A 25616-nucleotide genomic window follows, 5' to 3' on the forward strand; every position below is an offset into this window, starting at 1 on the left:
AAGTTTCCCATAATCGCCAATGAGTAAAAAAATTAAGAAAAAAGTTTGTTTTTAACATGTCTGTAATATAATCAGGTTAAATATATTTGCTTTCAGAATTCACAGACAATCATACTACAGCAATGCTTTAGCTGTGAAAGGTAGTTGTAATCCTTAGTTTTCGAAAGATCAGGATGAGATCAAAGTTATACACCTTGTTTGAGAGGGAACTACAATTAACCCACTAATTTTCTGCTGTTTGACATATTTAGCCTTGGCCAACATTAAACAAAGTAATTATTTTAAAGCACTGAGATCAATGTGTTTCATTGCTTTGTTCATTAGCTTAAGACGAGACTGATTCACAATTTACATCTCCAGATTCATGGTTTTAATAGGGAGTACAAATGTTTTACTTTGAAGGGAAAATGTTAAGAAAAATCATCGCACGTGGTATTTCTGGGATACTGTATGAATCGAAAGGATCGTCTGCTGGGATTGTACATTCCGAAAGGGTGTTGCCTGCACGTAGACAAAATAAAAAAGGAAGTCATGTGAGCAGTACAACCAGGAAGTGTGTCTGTAGTGGTCTAACTTTCACCAAGTCTCTGGGTGCAATAATAGCATGAGATACACATTACGTAGGTATCAAGGCTAATATTTTAATGATCGACCGCAAGACCTTCGATCAACCTTAACAACTATTGGGATGTGCTGACATGGTAAACGCTACTAACACATGTATCAAGGCTACTCTCGTCTGACCAGTCAGAGCACATTTAACTAAGATGGTGGCGCCCTGAGCGAGCAATGGCAGGCACTAGTGAGTTTTTTCACGGTTTATTTATTTTTCCTCAAATGTCATTCATAGACATCATCTGTTTATTTTTTCTCTATTTTGAAATAAATGACTATCAGCCGCATTGTCTTGTGTTATGGCGTTTCGTCTTTGTCACCTTGCAGTTTCGTGCATGTCAAGTCTAATTTGTGCACATATTAGCCATTTCCTTGATTCAGTTATCATTTTTTTGAGCGACAAATACGCCGTATATGCGTGAAAATCCGGTATTCATGCTGTGTGATTGTTGCTGAGGGAAAACATCACCTACTGTCAAATTGAACATGGACTAATCTGCTTCTTACCCGTGCCACTTTGTCTGGTTTAAAAGGGTAATAATGTTATTTCCTTGGACAATCTGATGTAATATATGCAGTTCACCAGATGCAATACAAAACACAAAACCCAATGAGTCAAGTATTTTTTTAAGACGATAGTTTATTTCATAAACACTGTATTTGTAACCAAAATAAAAGCATTTCAAGGGTCCAGAAGTTTTGCGTGCTGTTTCAAGGCGTGACTTCAATAAACCCTTTCCGCAGATATTGTGATCTTCTATATTCGAATTTGTCTTGGCCTGTCCCTGATTTTAATCCCCCTGAAATGAAAACAAGTTTTTCTTAACCTGAGTTTTTTATCCATTGCTTTGTTTTTTTTTCTTGAAACAGATAATACACAAAAGAACAGCATAAGAATGCTGAGAATCAGTTTGTCTCAACATGATAATTTCACTTGGGCATTGTGCTGAATGTAGGCTAAATGTGTTAAAATAAAGCATCTCCCCTGTTTTCTGCTTGCTACTAGGACTCAGCACTGAAGGGTATTTATTTATTTATTTATTTTTAAGTTCATAAAAATGTGAAAATCCACGCTGTGAAGACACTTGCTACTCGGACTCAGCACTGAAGAAAACCATTTTAAAAAAGTTTTTAATTTGTATTTATTTTTTAATAGGGGTGCCCCTACTTCACTGTTCGCGGGGGCATCCAACCCCCCATTAACCACGATAATCGAAGTATTACTGTATGTTTATGGGGTAAACTCTTGTGCCTTTGGATCTGCAGACATCATGTAGGTGGCATCAAGATCTTACGTCGTATTCTTTATATCCATGCTTTCCTCCAGGATATCTATCAGTCTCCTGTAAATGTCGTGATCTGGTCTTCATTTCCGGTTATTAGAATAACCATGAGCACAGCAACGTAGTTTTCCCCCCCATCTTGCGTCCGCCCTAGCTTTGTTGACAACAACAAAGGCAAAGTTACCTTAAACCAATATAAAGAGTGACCACACGAATGCAAATTGCTACAAAACTAACCCCAATTGCTCCCAACACAAATTCAAATACCGCAACTCAATTGCTAAAAGACACGAATGCAAATAGATGATCTGGAAGTGTACTGGATTCCAGGAATGTAGCCATTAGGACTACAACTCCCGCCTTGTTGCAGACGCACAAGGCAATATAAAGTGGTACCTCTACAAAGGAATTTAATTTGTCTGAAATCCATTAGAAAATAGTTAAATTAATTTTATTTCTGCACGTGTTGCTGGTAAATCCTATTGGGAAAAAGGGTGACAAAATCTGAACATTCTCTTTACCCACTATGATAGGTTTATTAATAGGTATACTTTAATAAAATATAGAACAATACAAGGTGGGCATCGGCACATCTCTGGCGTTAACTTGCAAGTGAGAATCTAAAGTGACATTCTAAAGGACCAAATTCATCTGCCAATTTAAGACATCGAATCAAAACAATTACAAGGTTATCTATTCAATCCAATTGCATCAATTAACCGAATAACACAATTGAGGTAAAAAAACAACTGCCACAACAATTGCATATCAGGTTGTAAACCAAAAACAACTGCGTAAGAATTTGCACAAGTAAGCTTAATAATTTTCATACAAGGTGAACCGAGCGGCAGTATTTTGAAACATTTTGCCAGTATTTTCGGAAGTTGATTCAATTATCGCCATCTGCCGGAATCCAAGTCAAAGCAATTTAAGAGTCCTTCACAGATCTTCATTGCGAACTCAGATCAACAGTCCTTGGCCCGGAACTTGGTGATCTGTCAGGTCAATAATCCTAAAAACAATTAAATGTCCTCGGAGCCAGCTGCCGTGGAGAGTGACCTCGAGCTTGCTCGGTCCCAAATTGAAATAAAGCTCATATACATATAATGATTAATTAAATGATATATAATAATATCCCAGAATAACCCCAACACACTACAAAATATGTTTTTTGACGTTTGGCAGCTGTGACTAAAGTATTTTTTGGGGGCGCCAAGAAACTACCGTATTTACTCGCATACACGCCGCTTTTGTCGGACAAAAAAAAAGATGACTAAATCGAAGGTACGGCTTATATGCGCATAAAAACAGGACATGCAAAAAAACTGCGGCACCGTGATACGATGACGTCACGACAAAATGGCGCCGTTGCGTGCGCCGTGACGTCCTGATGCAAGCGAATGCTGATACGGTCATTTATTTCGAAATAGGGAAAAGATAAACAGATAAAACGCTAAACTAAATTTATTTTGACGTCTATTAATGAAATTCAAGAAAAAAAACGGGACACAGCCATCTTACGTAGGTCTTGGGCAACCATCTTACCTAGGGCGCTGCCGTCTAAACCTAGTTAAACGTACTCTGACTGGCCAAACGCGAGTAGCCTTGATTTTGAAATAAAACAAAATTCCACTTTGATTGTTATAAATTTCCTGTTTTCCGTTGTCTGTAATTCTTATAAAGCGTGAATTATGGGTGTGTGAGTGTATGTATGTTAAGATTCTCGCTACGTTTGTCCAAACTGTGCAACGTTTAAGGTAGCTAGCGTAATCAATCCCAGAGGATTGTCGGCTGCTCTCTGCCCTCACTGGAAGACATTGCCAGCCCTCGTTACCTCAGCAGAGCCAGGAACATCATAGGGGACCCTTACCACCCTGGTCACAATCTGTTCCAGCTGCTGCCCTCTGGCAGATGCTATAGGTCCCACAAAGCACGGACAAATAGGCTTAAGGACAGTTTTTTCCCCACATCCATCAGAACTCTAAATTTGCGGTAACATAACACACATTCCCTTCTGCGGTAATATGAAAAGATGTTTGGGTGGTGATCTGCCTCCTACTAGCTGACTGAAGGTAAGTGAAAGACGGTGAGAGGTAAGCGACCTGTATCCATAACAGCAGAATGCCAAATTACAAATCCGTAACTATCACTTATTTAGGTCTTTTGCCGAGTAAACGCAGCTTATGGAGAAGCACCACCAATTTCGTCACACGCAGTTTCTGGGTGTGATGAGAAGTAGGCTTTTTTTTTTATTTATTTTTTATTTTATTTTTTGATAATGACAACAGGGCCTATGTCCGATTATTATTACGTAGAGCTTTGCAATTTTTTATGGTGGCCAGAAACGGCTGTCGGATCCTAATAGACAACTGATTGATTTTTTTCACCTAAGTGTGTAAACTCAAAGCAGAGTTGATGTATGAATCGTTGTTTTTACATTATGTGCCCTAAACGCACCGCGTGGCTGATTGGTCCGCCAGCGAGTTACTAGGTGCTCCCCGGAACACTTTTTTTTTCTGTCATGACGGGAGTTATTAAACATCGACCCATCCATAAATCACGCTTTATCTATTCTCTAATCCTTATAAAGTGTGATGTACAGATGGATGTGTGTGTGCACCTGGAAACTTGCTGGCGGAAATTCTTCCCAAAATGACGTTTGTAAATGACGTGGAAAGGCGTCTTGGGTCAGCGCGTCCAGCACCATCGTGACTCGCCAAGTCTTTCCATCACGACAGGAAAACAAGTGTTTCGGGGAGCAGGAATATATAAAGCTTGATTTATGGATGGGTGGATGTTTTATGTTAACATTCTCACGCTACTTTTGTCCAAACCCTGCATCGTAGAGAGTTGACATTATGGTGGCCAGAAAGGTCTGTTGGATCAAAATCGTGCATCGTAGAGTTGACATTTTTTATGGTAGCCAGAAACGGCTGTCAAATCTTAATAGACGAGTGGTTGAATTTCTTTACCTTCTCTAAGTGTGTAAACTGAAGCTTTGAACATTTGCAAGTATTATCGATGAGTATGCCTGACCTGAAATATGTTAGCTTGCTGCTCTCTTGTGATGGTTTAAGTTAGTTGCATGAACTACACAACAGCACCGCTGTTGTGTGAGTATTTATTTTCGTCATATTTTCAGTTGGGTTTACAATGTTTTACCAAAAATAACACCCAAACATTGCTTAAATAGGTAACGTTTGTCAGCCTTTCTTTTGAAATTGACCGTCACTTTTCCTTACTTATTCCTTAAAGGCATACTCCTGCTTCTGTATATATTGTACATTCCTTTTTTGCATACTTTACATACATTTGCACCGTCATTTTCACCAATTATGCCAAAAAAAGAGTTCTCATTTCGTATCGAGTTGGGAAAGGCGTAAACAATTGAACCGCAACAACATGGCAGCACAATCTTCTGCATTCCAAAGTGGTGGCGGGGCTTCCACCTCGGCGGGAGCTCATGATTCTGCATCTATATCATGGTTACATAGCCCCGACCATGCTCAGATGCCTATTACTGGGTGTGTGGACTTAGCATGGGCAATATCAGCTGTGGGGCCCGCAGAAAATAGGGAGGTTCGTATGGCCAGGTGTGTCCGGTCCCCTGTTGACATTCAATAACGTCGAACATAAGGAAGCATACCAAGACAGCAATAATGAGATTTTTAGCCGCTTCTGCAGAAGGGGAGAAGGGCACGATGCAAAAGTTCGAAGATGTGTCTGTCCTCCCGCTTTTCCAAGGTTGTCTCCCACACACCCTTTCTGTTCCACGGGCTTTATTGAAACAAGATCACGTGACATAGAAATGTGTGGTGGCACAAACTTTAGGCAAGAATACAAAATGGAAGGTGAAATAAGAGTAGATGACGCGCTTTAACCTATAGGTGTTGTTACTGTGAAATTCCAGTAGGCGGCGTCTCTGTAAAATTCTATTCTTGTGACTAAAATATATGAGTACAAAAGAATACAATAAAATACAAAAGAATACATTTCATATTTCACATTTCCCCCTGTAGTAACTAAAATAATTCTAATTACCGTATTTTCACGACTATAAGGCGCACATAAAAGTCTTAAATTTTCTCCAAAATAGACAGGGCGCCTAATAATCCAGTGCGCTTTATATATGGACCAATACTAAAATTGTTATCACGATAAAATAAAATGAATCAGTTGATAGGGTACACCGACTCTACTATTTTCCCGTAGACAAAGTACTGCGCAGTGACTGCTGGGATATGTAGTAGTTCTTTTGTCAATACACCCAATTGACTGTGGCCTGTATACATCGACATTAATACAGCTTGACAAAGCATGGAAAGCACCGTTGGAAAAGTTACGCTAGCTACCAGCTAGCTACTATTTACGAATGGGTTGTGGCCTGTATACATCGACATCAATACAGCTTGACAAAGCATGGGAAGCACCGTTGGAAAAGTTACGCTAGCTACCAGCTAGCTACTATTTGCGAATGGATTGTGGCCTGTATACATCGACATCAATACAGCTTGACAAAGCATGGGAAGCACCGTTGGAAAAGTTACGCTAGCTACCAGCTAGCTACTATTTGCGAATGGATTGTGCCCTGTATACATCGACATCAATACAGCTTGACAAAGCATGGAAAGCACCGTTGGAAAAGTTACGCTAGCTACCAGCTAGCTACTATTGGCGAATGAATTGTGGCCGCCTGGACAAACGTATAAAACTCAGCGTTTTCGATGACTAATTTGGACAATTGTTCAATTCAGACACAGAAAATGAGGACTTTAATGGATTTGTGGGTGATGATGACGTGAGTAAGTTGTAAAATGGCTAAATAAAGTACAACCAAATTCAGTTTTGCTTCCGTTGCCTTTTTAAAAACGTGCTTTTAGCGTGTGGGTGTAGCATGCAAGAACTATATATCCCAGCAGTCACTGCGCACCAGAAACCGGAAAAAGAGTCTGGGGCTGCTTCCGGTAGCCAGCGCTATTGCGGTTAGATATTCATATATAATATATAACATATGCGTCTAAAAAAACCAGTGCGTCCTTTGTGTGTTTAAAATACAGAAATAGCACTTGTAACTGACACTGCGGCTAAAAATAAGATGCGCCATATAGTTGTGAAAATACGGTAAACACATCAATTTGTATCCCTCCTTTCCAGGTTTTAGAATACAAATATCATCAGTTACTCTTCACAGGGTATGGAAAATAAAGTCACTTGTCAAGGCAGAGGCGAAAACTCGAGGTACTCTGGGGCACTCGAGACAAATTCCTCTACGTCCCTCTTAATGAGTGAACACAATTTTTAAGTCAAGACAAGTACATTTAACCAGAGGACTCGACATCCTGGGATTCGTCACACTTCGAAGGGGTGCCAGAATCTCCAGCATGGTTTGCCATCCGGTGGTACTGTATGTCACTGTAGGCTATTAGCGTGTGCTGGATTGTGTTTTGAATCACAGCTTTCACACGGGATTATACACTGAAAAAATACAGAATAGTAGCAAAACCCCAAGAAAGGGGGTTGCAAATTTAATCTGAAAAGAGAACCATGATCCGGTTGTTAACCACGACCACAGTGATGCACCTACGGCTGAGTGATCCTGGGCCATGATGTTGGCTAGGGCTTTCATTTCAGCTATGGCACGAGTAATGTTACCTTCGTCGCTGGTTTCATCTGGGATGAAAGTCCATCCTTGACTGTTATCAAATCCAGGACCATCCGGTCCTGGAACTCCATTTCCCTAAGGGCTTTTAATTCATCTGCTATACCTTGTGGGGCCTTGACAGTCTGGTTAATGAACAGTCCCATACGATAATTCAGTGTCTCTACACGGAGCATAAGTTTACCCACTCCAAGCTGGGGAAGTAGTGACAGTATGATTTTCTGGGGGGTGGACCACAATTTATGGTCATCAGGAACATCACTGCCCCAGATTGAATCATGTGGTTTGAATTGCACTGATATTGATCTCTTATTTCTTACTGTTATGTTCACTCCCCTTAAAAGGAATGCATCTTGGACCATCTGCACCATTGCACAACGACCTATCCAAGCTATGGGCAACTTCAAATTCATTGTATGTCCACACATCCAATACCCATCATCTTGAGCATAAGTGCCCATCACATCAGGGAGATTGTAATAGTCCCTGCATGTGGCACCCAGTGGCATTGAACCAGGCTTTGTCAGTGGTGTTTCGCGTGCACGGGGTAAGTACCTGACTACAGTACTTCATGGGGACTTCTCCTATCGGCCTAGAATGGCCCCAGAATGGCACGTTGCTAGCGAAACACACAGCCTTAAAATCATGTGGGTATGGGATGTTGTTTAACATACCTAGATTTGTCCAAGCGTAGTCTAGGAGCCCGTGGCTGGATGATTCGCTGAAAGACGTTTCGCCGACGGACGTTTGACAGAGGGACAGGTCGCCGAATGGACGTTCCACCGAACGGTCAATCGGCCGAACAGCCCAACGGCCGAACGGAGCTTCCGCCAAGCGGAGGTTTCGCCGGCGCGCTCGCCCCGCCCCCGGATGGTGTGTGTACAAGTTTTTCAACCTCGGCCCGCGGGCCATATAAGGCCCGTTAGGATTTTTAATCCGGCCCGCCGAGTATGTAAATCATATCCCTACGGTCATCGGAGGGGTTTCTCCCCGGGAACAGTGCTTCGTGGGCGGATTTTAATGACACATACTGAGTTTCATTATCAAGCTCCATATATTTCCCGAGTTTGAGCACTTTAAAAATCGGCGGGGGTTCCCCCGAGCCTATCCGAGAATAGTGCACCCTGAGCGGACTGGGTTGGACGACGCCCCGCAGAATGTTGAGCTCCAGAAATTTTTCAAATTTGAGCCCCACACACATTGGAGGTGGTTTTTCACCGAGCACAGTGCTCTGTGGGCGGACAGGGGTGACACATGCCCCGCTGGAATCCTGAGCACCATATTTTTTTCTAAGTGTGAGCACCACATACATCGGCGGGGGGTTTTCCCCAAGCGTATCCGAAAAAACGTCTATATACGACCATTCGCCAAACGGCTCAAAATGCGTTTAACGATTAAATACAAATACTAGTATTTGTATTTAATCATTAAACGCTGTTTTCGTCTGGATTTGACCGAATTTGAGAGCATTTTGAGCCGTTTGGCGAATGGCTCTATTCTTAAAATGGCCGACAAGCGACGACGTCGAGCTCCGTTGTCTCACAACGCGCATCGGACATCTAGTCTGTATACAGGAAGAATATGTGAATTTCCTTTGTCTTCTTTTAAATAAAATACTAGTATAAAATACAATACTAGTATTGTATATACAAATACTAGTATTTGTATTTAATCATTAAACGCATTTGGAGCCGTTTGGCGAATGGTCGTATATATATAGACTTTTTTTGCCTTATCGTGACATCATCGCGACATTTTACCGAGGAATTCACTTCCCTGGGCTCGGTTCTAAGGTCCAAAGAGCTCCAGTATTTGTATTTGATCATTAAATGCTGTTTTAGGATGAAATTAACATGAGTGCTGTCATTATATGCTGTGTACTTGTATTTAGAAATATGCCCAGCGGGGGGCAGTACATGCCCTTATTATTGCGGGGGGCAGGCAGTACATGCCCTTGTTATTCCTAAATGAATGTTATCTGTAACGGCCGTAAATGGCCCGCGGGCCGAGGTTGAAAAACTTGTACACACACGATCAGGGGGCGGGGCGAGCGCGCCGGCGAAACTTCCGCTCGGCGGAAGCTCCGTTCGGCCGATTGACCATTCGGTGGAACGTCCATTCGGCGACCTGTCCCTCTGTCAAACGTCCGTCGGCGAAACGTCTTTCAGCGAATCATCCGAGCACCCTAGGAGCCTTGTAAAATTTCTACATGTCATGGGTGGTTCTGTGGTATTAACCTGGGGAACTGCAGATTTAAGTTGGACGCGTAGGCCCAGTGAATTCAGGATGTTGGGATACCATGGAGGTGTGGGTGTCTTTGGCATAGGCGTCAATGGGCTTTGGATACACTGGTGGGGTACCTGTGGAAATGGGTATACGACTACACACATAACAACTTTCATTCACACCAGTCAGTTTCTTCTGGAACGCCATGAAATTATACCACACATTTCCTTCATAGTAGTTCTTTGGATTGTTCTTCTCATACCACTTCACTTCTCTGTGACAGCATGGCACCGTCTCGTTTTCCAACTCGAGTCTCTGTGGGCGGGGCATTCAGCCACACCCAGGCTGCCACTGACAGTACAGTCACTGTGATGAGGGTGGCAACAGCTTTCATTTTGGCTTCTGTGTGGGGGTGCAAAGTCTATGGGAGGTCAAGGTTAGGTGAGGGGTGCTTGTGGCAGGTGAGCAGACGTCAGATGAGTTTTTCACGGACAAAGGTTTTGGCACCGTCCCACTTCCAGTCTACTCAGTCACCTATGTCTCGAACTAACTTGACCTGGGATTGGTGAATCCACGTCGACCTTTCAGCGATCTTTACTGCTGTGGGGGTGGTGAGTTGAACCACGAATGGGCCTTCCCAGTGTGGCGAAGACCAGGACTTCCTTTTTATGGCTCGGATCAGAATCTGGTCACCTGGCTTCACCACCTCCTGTAAGGGAGACAAAGGTGATAACGGCAGCTTACATGTACTTTGGACAAGTCTCTCTCTAAACATTTTTACCATCCACTCTGTGAGTGGATCTGCCTCACCCTTAGTCTCTTGCCATGGTTCACCTTCCCATAGGGGAAGTTGGAATGGTCTTCTATGAACTATCTCAAAGGGTGTTAACCCCGAGCTACTTGGTACTATCCTCACATACGTTTTGACCAGTGATGGGTATTCTGACTATGGCTTCTTTGTCTCTTCCGTGTTTTTTTTAAGTCTTAGTTTTATTGTACCATTCGTTCTCTCTACCAGTCCCGCGCTTTGCGGATGGTACGAGCAGTGTTTTTTTAGACTTATTCCTAGGTGTTTTGCCATGTGTTGTACTATGCTGTTTACAAAATGAGCTCCATTGTCACTAGATGATTCTGGGGATCCCATGTTCTGGGATTATGTGTTTACTGATGGCCTTAGCCACCGTTAATGCGTCTGGTGATTTTGCGGGGACTATTTCAGTCCATTTAGAGAATGAGTCAATCAAGACTAAACAGTATTTATACTGGTTGCTTCTGGATAATTCAATGCAATCCATGTGTATAATTTCAAATGGGTAGGTACCTTTTGGGCATTGGCCTCGTTTGGGCCTGAGGTTACCTTGCACATAATGTCTGCAACAAATTAAACAGTTCCTACAATTTTTTTTAAAGTAGGTATTTAGACCTGTTGGCACATGGAACACACACTGTACCATGTCCATCATCCCCCCTGTTGAGACATGAGACTTTCCATGGCTCAATTTTGCTACCATTTGGAATAAATTCTTTGGTAAGCACGGTAGGCCTTTAGCTGTGTACAGGCCATCTGCAGACTGTTTTGCGCCTTCATGTATCCATGCATCTTTTTCTTTCTATGGTGCAATGTTTTGCATATCAATTATTACTGTTTTTGGGATTGACTCATTTTTGTTGTTGTTGTTGTGTATACTGTGCAGTAAGTGTTTGCGCTGCTTCTTTAGCTGCTGCATCTGCTCTGGCATTTCCTCTACTGATTCTGTTGTTGCCTTTAGTATGTGCTTTGCATTTGCATACAGCTATGTGGCTGGGAAGTAGTACTGCGTTAAGTAATTGTTTCAGCAGTTCGGCATGTTCTACTGATTTGCCTGTGGAAGTTTTCATCCCTCTTCTATTCCATTGTGCAGCAAATATATGTAGAGTGGAGTGTGCATATTGGCTGTCTGTATAAATGATGACCTTTTTACCTTTAAACAATGTGCATGCCTTTGTTAATGCTATAATTTCTGCAGCTGGAGCTGAGAGAATAGATGGCAGTTTTTCTGCACATAGGACTTTGTTGTCCGTAACGACTGCGAAGCCTACTTGATTTTTCCCTTGTTCTGATTTGGATGCTGATCCATCTACGTATACATAAGTGCTGTCTGGAATAGGAGTGTGGATGTCCGTCTTCTTCAGTTGGTATTAACGTTGCTGGGTTCAAGGTATTGCATCGCTTAATGGTGAGATAGAGTTGCGATAACAATGTGGCTGTTATGGCCAGGTGTCTTGCTGGTGACAGGAACGAGATTTTTGTTTGTGTTCTCAGTAGATCCACTTCATGGGGGACTTTGAGTGTGAGTGGATGGAACAGTACAAGTTCAGCTGTCATCTGGACGGCTAATGCTGCTGCGCACACCGCTCGTACACACGGGGATAGAGCAGCTGCAACTGGGTCCAGTCGTTTTGAGTAGAACGCTACTGGTTTCATCTTTGTTCCATGTGGTTGTAGTAACACTGATGTCATGAACGTCCCTTTGCAAGTCACTGTTTGGGTGAATGGTTTTTCATAGTCAGGAAGCGCTAGGACTCCCGATTCCAAGATTTGTTGCTTCACTTCCATGAATGTTCGGTTTCCTTCTTCAGTCCATGTTACTGGGTCCCTCATTGTCATCTCAGTAGCATAGATCATGTCTTGCAGTGGTTGAATCCAACTCCTGCAGTAGTTAGTTAGGCCTAAGAAGGCCATCATTTGTTTTTTTGTCTGTGGTTTCGGACGTTGCTGGATGGCTTCTCGTCTTCCATCCGTTAGTTCCCTTTCTTTCTGTGAGACTCGATGTCCCAGGAAGGTGACTGACTCCTGACAGTACTGCAGTTTCTTCAGCGACGCCTTGTTCCCAGTTTGCTCCAGATGTTTGAATAATCTGATCGCTTCTTCTTTGTTTTCCTCTTCTGGGACTGGCTATCGGTATGTCGTCTACATATACTAGGACCTGTGTGGTGTCTTTATGTTCATGCTGACCTATACATGCTGCGATCTCTTGTGAGAATATTGTGGGGCTGTCACAGAACCCCTGTGGCAGCCTTGTGTATGTGTATTTGGTTCCCTCAAACGTGAAACCAAACCAGTCTTGGGCTGTTTTGTGTAATGGAACAGAGAAAAATGTATTGCTTAAATCAATCACTGTAAAGAATTTCTGATGTGGTTTTAACTCGTTCAATAGTATGTGTGGGTCTGGTACACAGGGTGCTCTGGATGTTACTGCTGCATTGACCTGTCTTAGGTCCTGGACCAATCTCCATGTTCCCGTCTCTGTTTTCTTCACGGGAAAGATGGGAGTGTTACATTCGCTTGATGGACTTTCAATTAGAATGCCTACTTTGAGCATTTCTTTAATTACTGGTCTGATGCCATCTACAGCATCTGGTTTAAGGGGGTATTGTTTGGCACGTGGTCGATATGATGTCTTGGGCTCAATTCTTACTTCCTTTGCTGTGGTCATTTTTCCTATGTCTGCTTTTGACTTGAACCACAGTGAACTTGGTACTTTAGGGAAGTCTTTAGCTTGTAGCAGTATGTAGTCTTGTCATGCAGTCAAATGCGTTTTCGGACTTGCTTGAGTCATCCACTTCAGCTTATGTCTTGTCACTGTTCCATATGGGGTGTTTGTCAGTACGCTGACTGTGAGAGTCTGATGTGACCACGACTCCTCGCTTCTGGTCTCCGAGAATTGCACCATGCATCCGAGGTCCTTCAGGGGCCTGTGGGGTTTTCTCTTTATGGACACATGGGGTGTTATCTCAAACTGTAGCAGTTTTTTCGCTTGAGGCGGCAAGTCCACTGTGGTGGCCGCATCTCCATCTGCCGTGGAGTGCAGGTACTCCAGTCGAACTGGTTGGGGTCCCAATCACTTGAACTGTTTAACAAATTCTGTTCTGGCTTTCCCAAACTTCATGGTGATGTGTAGTGGTCAGTGGGTTTGTTTGGCCATCTACATTTTCGACTTTGGATTTTAACTGCCGGACTACAGATGAGGGCCCTTGTGTGGGTAAGTCTAGGGAGTAGAACATATGAGGCTCGTCTTGACCTTCGACTACTTGGATCTCCGCTTCCTCCCACCTGTGTACTGGTTTCATGCAATCATCTGTGGGGATAAGGATCATTTCCAGTTTACGGAGTAGGTCTCTTCCCAGGAGGTTCACAGGACTGTTCTTACTCAGGATGAACTTTGCTTCGTGGTTTCGTCCATTTTCATCCGTTATTTTTCTTTTCCTTGACTTCTCCAATAGTTCCATGTGTCCTCCTGCTCCTATCACAGTGATCCATTCTCTTCCTGGTACCAATCCTGGCACTTTGTCTTTGATGACAGATTTATCTGCTCCAGTGTCGCATTTTTTTTTTTTACTGGTGTTCGTCTTTGTCCCACCAGTAAATTGTAGTATGGTTTGCTGTCTTTGTCCCAGAGGGTGGACATGATTTCAGTTAAGTCTAACACTTCTGCTGGCGAGCAGGGGGTTTCTTCGTCCTCATCGCTTTCTTCAATTTCCTCTTCCGTGTTAGGCTTCCGTTCCTCTTCCCTCTGGCGTCATTCTTGATGTTGGTGTTCAGGGTTGAACGGTGGGGGTCTTCTGTTCCCCACGGGTGGAACTCTGCAGTCTCGAGCAAAGTGTCCTTTCTTTCCGCAGTTGTAACACCTGTCATCTGGATTTGCGCTTCTTGTTGGGCCGGGTCTTCCCCAGCCTCTTCCTCTTCCACGTCCTCGTTGGTAGAATACTTCTGATGACCCTTGGTTCACCAATGAGGCAATGGCTTGGGTCAGAGTATTAATTCCTGCGCTTACCTGTTTCTGGCGGTGTCTTTCCTCAGCATGAATCACCCACTCCATTAGTTGATTCATTGGCTTGTTTCGGTATGTGACACAGTACTTCTGCACGAACACTTTGATTAGGGGCTGGAACCCTTCCAGGAACCCTTGTCTCAGTTGATCCCACTGTGGATTTTGAACACTTCTTCAAATCTTGCTCTGAATTTATGAACTCCTTCTCCTGGTTCTTGTGTTGTGGCCCTGATTTTGTCATAGCATGGTGTTGGGCCCCACTTTTTCCACCAGCTATGTTAGGTCATGTGAGTCGTGGGACCGATTCACCTCTTTTCCTTCAATGGTGAAATAGCTGACGTCAGATTCTTGGTTTCGATTTCACCGCGGTCCAGAGTCCAGACCGAATTCCCGGGTTTGGGCACCAGAAAATGTCAGGTCCGCTGTTGACATTCATAACGTCGGACATAAGGAAGCATACTAAGACAACAATAATGAGATTTTTAACCGCTTCTGCAAAAGGGGGGAAGGGCACGATGCAAAAGTTGGAAGATGTGTCTATCCTCCCGCTTTTCCAAGGTTGTCTCCCACACACCCCTTCTGTTCCACGGGCTTTATTGAAACAAGATCACGTGACATAGAAATGGGTGGTGGCACAAACTTTAGGCAGGAATACAAAATGGAAGATGAAATAAGAGTAGATGATGCGCCTTAACCTATAGGTGTTGTTACTGTGAAATTCCAGTAGGCGGCGTCTCTGTAAAATTCTATTCTAGTGACTAAAATATATGAGTACAAGAGAGTACGAGAGTGTACGAGAGAGTACGAGAGAGTACGAGAGAGTGAGAGAGAGTACGAGAGAGCACGAGAGAGCACGAGAGAGTACGAGAGAGTACGAGAGAGTACGAGAGCGTACGAGAGAGTACGAGAGGGTACATTTCATATTTCACAAGGTGTAAGAAATAGTCTTCGGCTACTTCAGTTACTCGGGCTGGTCAGACTTGCGCTCAGCGTAGAAGTGGTTAGCCAAGGCTATGACAGCTGCTCAGGCTGACGAGACTGAGGAACTGCGTGCTATTCGTCAAATGGCTGAATCAGCAATAGCTACTAGGGCTGTTTTGGTATCCTACTGATGCTTTGGTTTGATTGAATTGAAATGCTGAATTGCTTCTCATATCATATCTGTACATTTTGCTTGATTTATTTGAAGTGCTGAACTTCTTTAGCATACCTGTACATGTTTGCTGTGCTATGCATCTGACTGAAATTTTCCTTTCTCATCTAACCCATATTTCAAAACAGATTTTTTAAAATAATGAAACAATTGTCTTTTGGTTCTAAACAAGTAGGTGGGACCGGCGAAGCCGGGACCCCTGCTTGTTTTCATTAAAAGGCAGGTTATGTTCTCATTTTCGTTCAGGGACCTAGGCGGACAGCTTGGGGTCCTATAGTTATGGATTGAGTTGTAGTCTTTAGTAGAGAGGACCGCGAACATTTCCAGCGAGTTTGATTCAGGGTTCATCAAAGTTGACTGTAATGTTTTGTCAAAGAAGAATGCTCTACATTGTTAATTACTTGGATTTGATATAAAAGAAGCTGAAGAATCATCTGAGTGCCTTCGTCTACCTCTCTGACCGGCGGAGTATCTGTGTAGATGAGGTGTCCCAGCGCTAACAAAGAACATCGCAATGCTAAGCTAACTCGCTAATATTAATTTTTTTGCGTTGTATTTCTTGTTTGAAAGTGACAACTAGTGAAGTAATATGAATCATCGAAAGAATTGAGATATTTGGAAATCAGAAGCATTATGGCTGCCACAACATCTTAAACTTCTGGTAAGAAAAATGTAATTTCTGTAATTAGAAAGCATCAGGTTCTCTCCTAGATAGACGTATTTCTTTTTTCAAATTAGATAATTTGATATTTTGCATTTACAAAGACAGGCATATTAACTTCCTTATGATGTTGACCCTAATAATGTGCTTTTGATTCATACAGTATCTCAGAAATACCACTTGTAATGATTTTTCTTAAGATTTTCCCTTCAAAGTAACACATTTGTACTCCCTATTGAAACCATGAATATGGAAGTGAAAATTGGGAATATGTGCATATGTGCAATATATACGCGAGAAATTGTAAATTTCAAAAATTTTAAGGCAATTTTCAGGGTGCGGCTTATATGTGAGTAAATACGGTAGGTTCAAGTGTGTCATTTTTAGCTTATACACATTTGTACTGCATTTAATGTTTTTTGTTTGTTTTCGCGTCCGGACGTATCAGTGCACCTTCCCCAACACGGGTGCACGCATCATGACCTTCATTGGAGGTCCAGCCACACAGGGTCCCGGTATGGTGGTGGGGGACGAGCTGAAGGTACCTATCCGGTCGTGGCATGATATTGAAAAAGACAACGCAAAGTTCATGAAGAAAGCTTCCAAGGTGAAAGTGCTTGTGCGGCTGTCAGCTCATTCTCCGTCACAGCACAGCTAAGCTATTTAAATTTGTCATCAGCATTACGAGTCATTGGCCAGCCGTGCGTCAGCCAGCGGTCACGTGATGGACATCTACGCTTGTTCGCTAGATCAGACTGGACTTCTCGAGATGAAGTGCTGTGCCAACAACACTGGGTAAGCTCTATTTTAAAAATCTATGAAAGACAAAATTGTCTTACTTTGAAAAGTGGCATCGACGCAGGGGTTACATGGTGATGGCTGACTCGTTCAACACATCGTTATTCAAGCAAACCTTCCAGAGAGTCTTCTCCAAGGATGTTCAAGGCTCCTTCAAGATGGCTTTTGCCGCCACGGTGGAAGTCAAGGTACGCTGTCAAGAATCTCAAAGCACACATTCCTAGATAATTGCTCTTTTTTATGCGTTTTTATGTGCAGGACCAGGAATGACTAAATGAAATCTTTATACATAATTTAATTTTATAAATGTTTGATGTGTTATTAAATACGGCAATATTTATGTAAGTTGCAAATCTCCACATTGTATTTTGGGATATTTGGGTTGTTCTATTTATTTGTGGGCCAACATGTGACAAATACAGTAAAAAAAATTTTTTTAAGTTTCAATAGGTTATTGTCTGTTTACGTGTGTGCAGATGTATTGTCACGAATCGAGTTCTATTGTTAAAGTTGTATTTACAGTAATCGATAGAATATCGCGGATAATGTAGACAAGATATGGCCACGAAAAACCATGAAGTAAGGTCACCCCTATTACTACTACATACCATACTTCAATAATACCTTGACATACAATAAAATTCCGAGCAAACTTTTGCCCTGAGATATGAGACAAATTTGACATACGATGGGGCCGCTAGGTGGTCCTTTTCAAGCTGCGCAGTGATATTCATGATGAGAGGGAGGGGCTTCTTTTAATATGGATAAAGGAGAAAGAGTTAATGGAATCTATGAGGACTTGAAACAAGCCAGCAACTGAGAAAGGGAATACTTTGACGCCAGCGGAAACCTTCAAAGCGAATCGTGGCTGATTCGATAACTTTAAAAACGAACTGGGATACACTCGGTTGTGAAGCATGCGAAAGCATCAAGTTCCGACTCGAAAGCCGCGGCGGAATACATTAACACCTTTGCTTCGGTTACAGCACAACAAAAGTGTGTGTTTCGTAAGTGCATGGAAGTTAAATTTAAAGTTTGTTATGTTATGCTGTGTCACAAAAGTGTCGCAAACTGAACGTGTGCCGTCAAGTCTCTCTCCTCCGCCGCTGCACACCATTGTTAGCCGCTCTCGTTTGTCTCGAAGGTAAGGACTCCATACAGTACTGTACATAATAATGTCACATTTTTATTGCAGATCATAACCACGAGATGAGTATTTGTTACTTTGTGAGCGTCGGTGGTCAATTACAACAATTATTTCCATTGTAATATCCTATTTTTTTATATGGGAAAAACTGATTTGAGGTAAGAGTAAATTGACATTCGAGCTCGGTCCCGGAATGCATCTCAAGGTATTACTTACTGTACATGTATTCTCCCCTATACAAAAATACAAGTACTCTAGTGCAATTACACTATTTACTCGCATATAAGCCGCACCCTTAAAATTGCCTTTAAATTGTTGAATTTTACAATTTCTTGCGCATAAACTGCCCCCTGATTCACAATTTTCACCCCATATTTTATTAGGGAGTACAAATGTGCTACTTTGAAGGGAAAATCTTAAGAAAAATCATCGCACGTGGTATTTCTGAGATACTGTATGAATCAAAAGCACATTATTAGGCTCAATATCATAAGTTAATATGCCTGTCTTTGTAAATATCAAAAAATCAAATTATTCTATTTGAAAAAAGACATAAGTCTATCTTGATGAGAACCTGATGCTTTTTGATGACAGAAATTACAATTTCACAATGGTATAAATTTGCTGTTTTCCATTGTGTTTTCATTAAGGCAGGTTAGTATATTTTTTCTTCTCGTTCAGGCACCTAAGTGGGTAGCTCAGGGTCCTTAAGTTTCCATGTTATGTTGTTTAGGAACTTAGGCGTACAGCTTGGGGTCCTATAGTTGTAGTTAGAGTTGTAGTTCTTTTGCATGGATTACCGTTAACGTTTTCAGTGGAGTTTTCAATGTTCGTCTAGAATTTGACTGTAAAGCCCTCGCGGAGAAGAATGCCATGCACTGTCAATTCCTTCGAATTCCTATAAAGGGAGCTGATGAATCATCTGTGTCTTCGTCTCACTCTCTGACCGGAGTATCTGTGTCGATGAGGTGTCCCAGCGCTATCAACGAACACCGTAACGCTAAGCTAATTTGCTAATAGTTTTATCTGTTTATCCTTTCTCTACTTTGAAATAAATGACCATCAGCCGCATTGTCTTGCGTTATGGCGTTTCGTCTTTGTCACCTTGCAGTTTCGTGCATGTCGTCTTTTTATGCGCATATAAGCCATAGCCTCGATTCAGTCATCATTTTTTTGTCTGACAAATGCGGCTTATATGCGAGTAAATACGGTATCAAGAAGTGTATGTATTAAATAGTTATAGGCATATGAAAAGACCTATGTATTACTCTCTAAATATAATCTATAAATTAAAAAAATGTAAATACTTTAAGTACTGTACTCAGTGAAAATAGTTACTCTCCGCTTGATTTAAATAATCATAAAAAACAGGGTAAGTCCTCCTTGTCAGATTCAAGAGGTATTGGATGATCAATGGAATCTTCAGGAGGCGCTGTTGGGGCAGTAGTAGGAGCTTATTTCTGTGAGAGGTTTTCGGCGCACAAGGAACATGGCTTCTGCCCTACAAATATGCTTTTGTACAAGGACATGACACTGTCAAGACGATTGCCAAATCCAATGGCTCCGACCATGTTGATATCATTCTCCTGGCCACGGTGTTGTAAACTGCGTCTCATATTGAAGATCTCCTGCAGAAGGAAGACCACGTTCTTCATCTTCATCCCCGTCGTTGTCCGCTGCCTCTTCTCCATTCCTGTGTTGACGTCCTCGTCATGCCACCTTTACTTATCTACGCCATGACTCCCTCATGAAGCTGGTTAATTTTTTATTAATTGTAGTTACCACTAGCTTAGTGTCCTTGGAAAAGGATACTTCCGAATGTTCGCTTCTTTCTCGGTAAAACGCACGGTAGATTCATTTATGCTGAAATGGCGTGCTACGACTTTAGCATATGTAGCAAAGTCACTTTTTCGGTCACTGTCATCGTGTCTTGTTTTTTTTTGGGCTCATTGGATGCCAGGACGCTTAGGAGACATTTTCAACAGCGACTCAAAATCCAAACAACGCTCGAATAGTCTCAGCGTATTCCTTATCCAAAATACATATGCCTGGAACCACAAAAAAAATTAAAGCCTCATATATGCCTTGTAATGAAGGCCACACGTGCTTTATGTATTTCTATTAGCTTACTTTCAAATTGTATTAAAAATTGTGGACCAAATTATGCTAATTCAATGTAGATATGGCTCTACTTACAAAATAATCCAAGTTGCAAAACCACTTCTGGAACTAATTAATTTTGAAAGTAGAGGTACCACTGTATCTTTAGGATAGGAATCTTTTTAAAAACATCGAAGCAAAATGCTTTGCAGTGGAACCGTTTGAATTAAGTATGTTTTTTTTTTAAAAATCGATTCCGGGAAAAGACTATTATATATTGCCCTATTCTTAGAGTGATTCACAATCTATCTGAAATCGATCTTTACACGTGTTTTTTGTAGAAATAAATAATAGATAGCTTCACTTCCAGTCCTGTTGACTAGTCGGCAGGGACGCAGCAACACTGCCTTGCAATTTGCCTAAATAACCGGCATCGACAAAGCTCAACAGTTACAGTTGTGGTCAAAAGTTTACATACACTTGTGAATAACATAATGTCATGGCTCTCTTGAGTTTCCACTTATTTCTACAACTCAGATTTTTCTCTGATAGTGTTTGGAACAGATACTTCTTTGTCACAAAAAAACATTCATGAAGTTTGGTTCTTTTATGACTTTACTATGGGTTAACAGAAAAAGTGATCAAATCTGCTGGGTCAAAAATATACATACAGCAACACGAATTAGCAATTTTGGTGACTTAGAAAGTTTTGTCAGTGAAATGAGCTTCATAGCATGCCCTCTTAACTTCTTGTGAGTGATTATGAGTGACTACAGCTGGTGACTTCTCTGAGGCCATTTAAATAGGGCCCATTGGATGCAAACGCCCACAAACGCTACAATGGGAAAGTCAAAGGAGCTCAGCATGGATCTGAAAAATCGAATCCTTGACTTGAACAAGTCAGGAAAGTCACTTGGAGCCATTTCAAAGCAGCTGCAGGTCCCAAGAGCAACAGTGCAAAAATTGTTTGTAAGTATAAAGTGCCTGGCACTGTTTTGTCACTGCCACGATCAGGAAGAAAACGCAAGCTATCAACTGCTCCTGAGAGAAAATTGGTCAGGAGGGTGAAGATTCAACCGAGAATTACTAAGAAGCAGATCTGCCAAGAATTAGAAGCTGCTGGAACACAGGTGTCAGTGTCCACAGTCAGGCGTGTTTTGCATCTCCATGGACTGAGAGGCTGCGGTGCAAGAAGGAAGCCCTTGCTCCAAAAGCGGCACCTTAAGGCTCGACTGAAGTTTGCTGCTGATCACATGGACAAAGATAAGACCTTCTGGAGGAAAGTTCTGTGGTCAGACGAAACAAAAATCGAGCTGTTTGGCCACAATGCCCAGCAATATGTTTGGAGGAGAAAAGGTGAGGCCTTTAACCCCAAGTACACCATGCCTACCGTCAAGCACGGTGGTGGTAGTATTATGCTGTGGGGCTGTTTTTCTCTGCCAATGGAACTGGTGCTTTACATAGAGTAAATGGGATAATGAAGGAGGATTACCTTCAAATTCTTCAAGATAACCTAAAGTCATCAGCCCGAAGATTGGGTCTTGGGCGCAGTTGGGTGTTCCAACAGGACAATGACCCTAAACACACATCAAAAGTGGTAATGGAATGGCTAAATCAGGCTAGAATTAAGGTTTTCGAATGGCCTTCCCAAAGTCCTGACTTAAACCCCATTGAGAACTTGTGGACAATGCTAAAGAAACAAGTACATCAAATTTAACTGAACTGCACCAATTCTGTCAAGAGGAGTGGTCAAAGATTCAACCAGAAGCTTGTGGATGGCTACCAAAAGCACCTTATTGAAGTGAAAATGGCCAAGGGACATGTTACCAAATATTAGCGCTGCTGTATGTATATTTTTGAACCAGCAGATTTGATCACTTTTTTCTGTTCACCCATAATAAAGTCATAAAAGAACCAAACTTCATGAATGATTTTTGTGACAAAGAAGTATCTGTTCCAATCACTCTATCAGAGAAACTGTTTTTCAGTCCCTCATCAAATTTTACTACATACATTGTATGCCCACTGTATCATTTGACTAGCCGGTGTTATAAAACATTAGCATAGCACGGTTATGCACAAGCTCAGTTGGCTCTTCTCTGCACTAGCATGGGTCACATTGTAGGTTAAGGCTAAGTACAATGAGGAGGTCATATATTCAATTTTTTTCAGAGAATCAGGCTGAGGCCACGCAACTTTTTCAAACGCTGTCCAGTGTTGGGAAAACGGGATTGCGTTTCGCATGGATTGGTTGTCACACTCGACCACCACTACAATACCATTATTGAAATTACCACTCTTATGCCTGTCAAAGAAATGCATGAACCTAGCGGTAATCTACATAATAAACACTAATTTGTGCCAATAATTTCATTCATTCATTCATTCATTTTCTGTACCGCTTAGGGTGCCAAGCAATCGCAGGGCACAAGGAGACCACTCACACTCATAGATATACACTGCTCACAAAAATTAATGGAAGAAACAAATTAGATACAGCAGGTCTCAATATGAGGTTGGATATCTATACAAATGACAATAGGGTAATGAACAAAAGGGTGCCAAGTCGTTTAATGGAAATAAACAGCCCACAGGGCTCAATTTTGTAGGCATTCTTAAATCAGAGTCAAGCGAAGATGTGGCAGGCTATTCATTTTTTTAATTCATTCATTTTCTCAAACGCTTATCCTCACAAGGGTCGCAGGTGGTGCTGGAGCCTATTCCAGCTGACTTCGGGCACCAGGCGGGGGACACCCTGAATTGGTGGCCAGCCAATTGTAGGGCACAAGGAGATGGTCAACCAGCCTACATGCATATTTTTGTAATGAGGGAGGAAACCGCAAGCCAGGTGTGAACATGCAAACTCCACCAGTATGGACCGACCTGGGATCAAACCCACAACCCCGGAACTGTGAGATTGACGCACTAACCACTTGATCGCCTAAAACTTGCATTTTTAATTGCATGCATATATTCATTAATTTTCTGTACGACTTATCCTTACAAGTGTCGTGGGGGGTGCTGGAGCCTATCTTAGCCAATTATGGACACAAGATGGCGGACACCCTGGATCAGTGGCTAGCCAATCGCAGGGCACAAGGAGACAAACAACCCTTCATCTTCACGTTCATTGTGAGGGACGATACGCTAACTAACCACTTGGCCGCCGGGCCAGCTGCCAATAATTTAAAAAAAAAATCATTCATGGGTTGAGGAAACTTCTAGGGCCCTGTCCAGCTCTCTGAGAATAACCACCAGTTTCCAGGAATGTCCTCCATGTTCTTGAAGTTGTGCTGCGAGACATATTAAACCATCTTGTTGCAGCACGTGTGGATGTGCCATCCTGGAGAAGTTGGACACCCTGTGCAACCTGTGTAGGGTTATGGAATCTTCTTATACTGCCAGTAGGGATAATTACTCAAGCCAAAATAGCACGAGTGGAAAACCAGCCAAATAAGATCAAAAAGGAGAAACTTGAAATGACCTCCACATGTAAAACCAGTCCTATTTTGAGGGTTTTCTAATTGATGCCATTGTAATCCACCAAGACAGTTTAAAGTGATTAACGATGCCCTCAGCTGCTTAACCAACCGGAAAATTATCACACAGGTTTATTTAATTTCATGCCAGATCCAATAAAAAAATCCTTTAATTTTTGTGAGCAGTGCATTTATTTTGAGTTGTGAATATTTTTTTCCTACCTTCATTTGGGTCAGTTTTGATTAAAATATTTATTTTGGCAATACCTAATTTTACTTTACTATTTGCTTGATTTTTCTACTCCTTTTCCTCCAAGACTATATAGATGCTGCTTAATTCAATGGCTGCCCAAACCATCCTAATTCCCTCCTTTTTCCTTTCAGACGTCCAGAGAGGTGAAAGTGTCTGGAGCCATCGGACCCTGCGTGTCCCTTAATGCCAAAGGACCCTGCGTCTCCGAAAATGTACGCCCATATTTATTTGTTGTCTCTTAACTGATTGAGTTGAGTTCCAAACGCACCAATAGGAGCCTCACTGTGGCACCGACACTATCTCTAGCTCCCCACCAATGGGAGCGTCATGTTGCCACTCAACTGTGCCGCAAACACTACCTATAGTGCCGGGAGCATCGTGTTGTCATACCACTGTGGCTCCTCTACACCCAGCGATGGGAGCGTGACTCGCATTGGCACACCACTGTTGCCCCGACACTACTTCCGCGCTGATACACCCCACCAATTGGAGCGTCGCATTGGCACAACACTGTGACCCTGAAATTATATCAAGCACGGCTACAAGCAGCTTTGGGCCTGAACAGTCTAATTTGTACCGTGGCATCGCAATGTGCCATGCCTTGCTCTTATCAACATGCTCATTCCCACTGCGCTCAACTTTCTTTGCATTTCCATCACACTTTGTTTTGCCATCAAAAAACAATAATTGGTATCATCATATCCATCCTTCTCCATTTTATATAGATCACCCCTCCGCTTAGTGCACATTTTATCCTGCAGGTCTACTATTTTATGTATATTAAGATGGCCAGCAAACTCATATTTGTTTATCCATAAGTTAAGGTGCTTAACCCTTGAAGCGCTTGGATTTTCGACAAATTTCCAATCTTTACACGGCAGCCGCTGCTTCGGATCGTCTTCACTAGCCGCCTTGCTATTCGATCTCCCCATTTTGAAACAGGTGTGTAATCAGGTTAATAATTTCCCCGTTATTTTTATTTCTCCTTCGACTTTCGTTTGTTTTCCTTAGGTTATCATTACACACGCAGCACACAAGTATACTCTCGGAGCTTACTGACCGTCTTAAGTACAGGACACCGACCCCCTTCAGTTTTATAGACTAATACTCTGTCTTTTCACCTGTTGGGGACTAGTATTTTCAGGGTTTTACTGTCGCTGTCCTCCCGGATGCGATCTTATCCATTTCTCTCACAAATGGACCCTCACATGAATGCTTCCCCCACATTCGGAAACTCCTCACGAATGCAAACATTCACGCGGACTTACCCGAGATGTCTTCAAGTCTTTTAGGCTGAGTCTTCAACCGTCGGGAACCCAGGCGCTCAGCTGACTTCCAGCCTGCAAAGGGTCTTAGATGCCGTGGCCACGGTCTTTCTCGGATGTCGACTCAGCGCCTGGATTCCTTCGGTATATTGACTCCCAGGCTCGT

At 42.3% G+C, this 25616-nt stretch overlaps 1 protein-coding gene across 6 annotated transcripts in view; it reads left to right on the top strand.

Annotated features, from left to right (window-relative positions):
* sec23a (Sec23 homolog A, coat complex II component) overlaps positions 1-25616 on the top strand; it is a 79627-nt gene that overhangs the window by 24391 nt on the left and 29620 nt on the right. For 4 of the 6 annotated variants that reach the window (XM_077620822.1, XM_077620824.1, XM_077620826.1 and 1 more), the window contains 4 exons: positions 16857-17015; positions 17088-17203; positions 17271-17394; positions 24317-24397. In XM_077620822.1, coding sequence (XP_077476948.1) covers positions 16857-17015; positions 17088-17203; positions 17271-17394; positions 24317-24397 — 480 coding nt within the window. The remainder of the gene's footprint in view (positions 1-16856; positions 17016-17087; positions 17204-17270; positions 17395-24316; positions 24398-25616) is intronic. The other 2 variants (XM_077620825.1, XM_077620827.1) reach the window with 2 other exon arrangements.

This window comes from Stigmatopora argus, chromosome 15 (genome assembly GCF_051989625.1).
Source record: "Stigmatopora argus isolate UIUO_Sarg chromosome 15, RoL_Sarg_1.0, whole genome shotgun sequence".
NCBI lineage: Eukaryota > Metazoa > Chordata > Actinopteri > Syngnathiformes > Syngnathidae > Stigmatopora > Stigmatopora argus.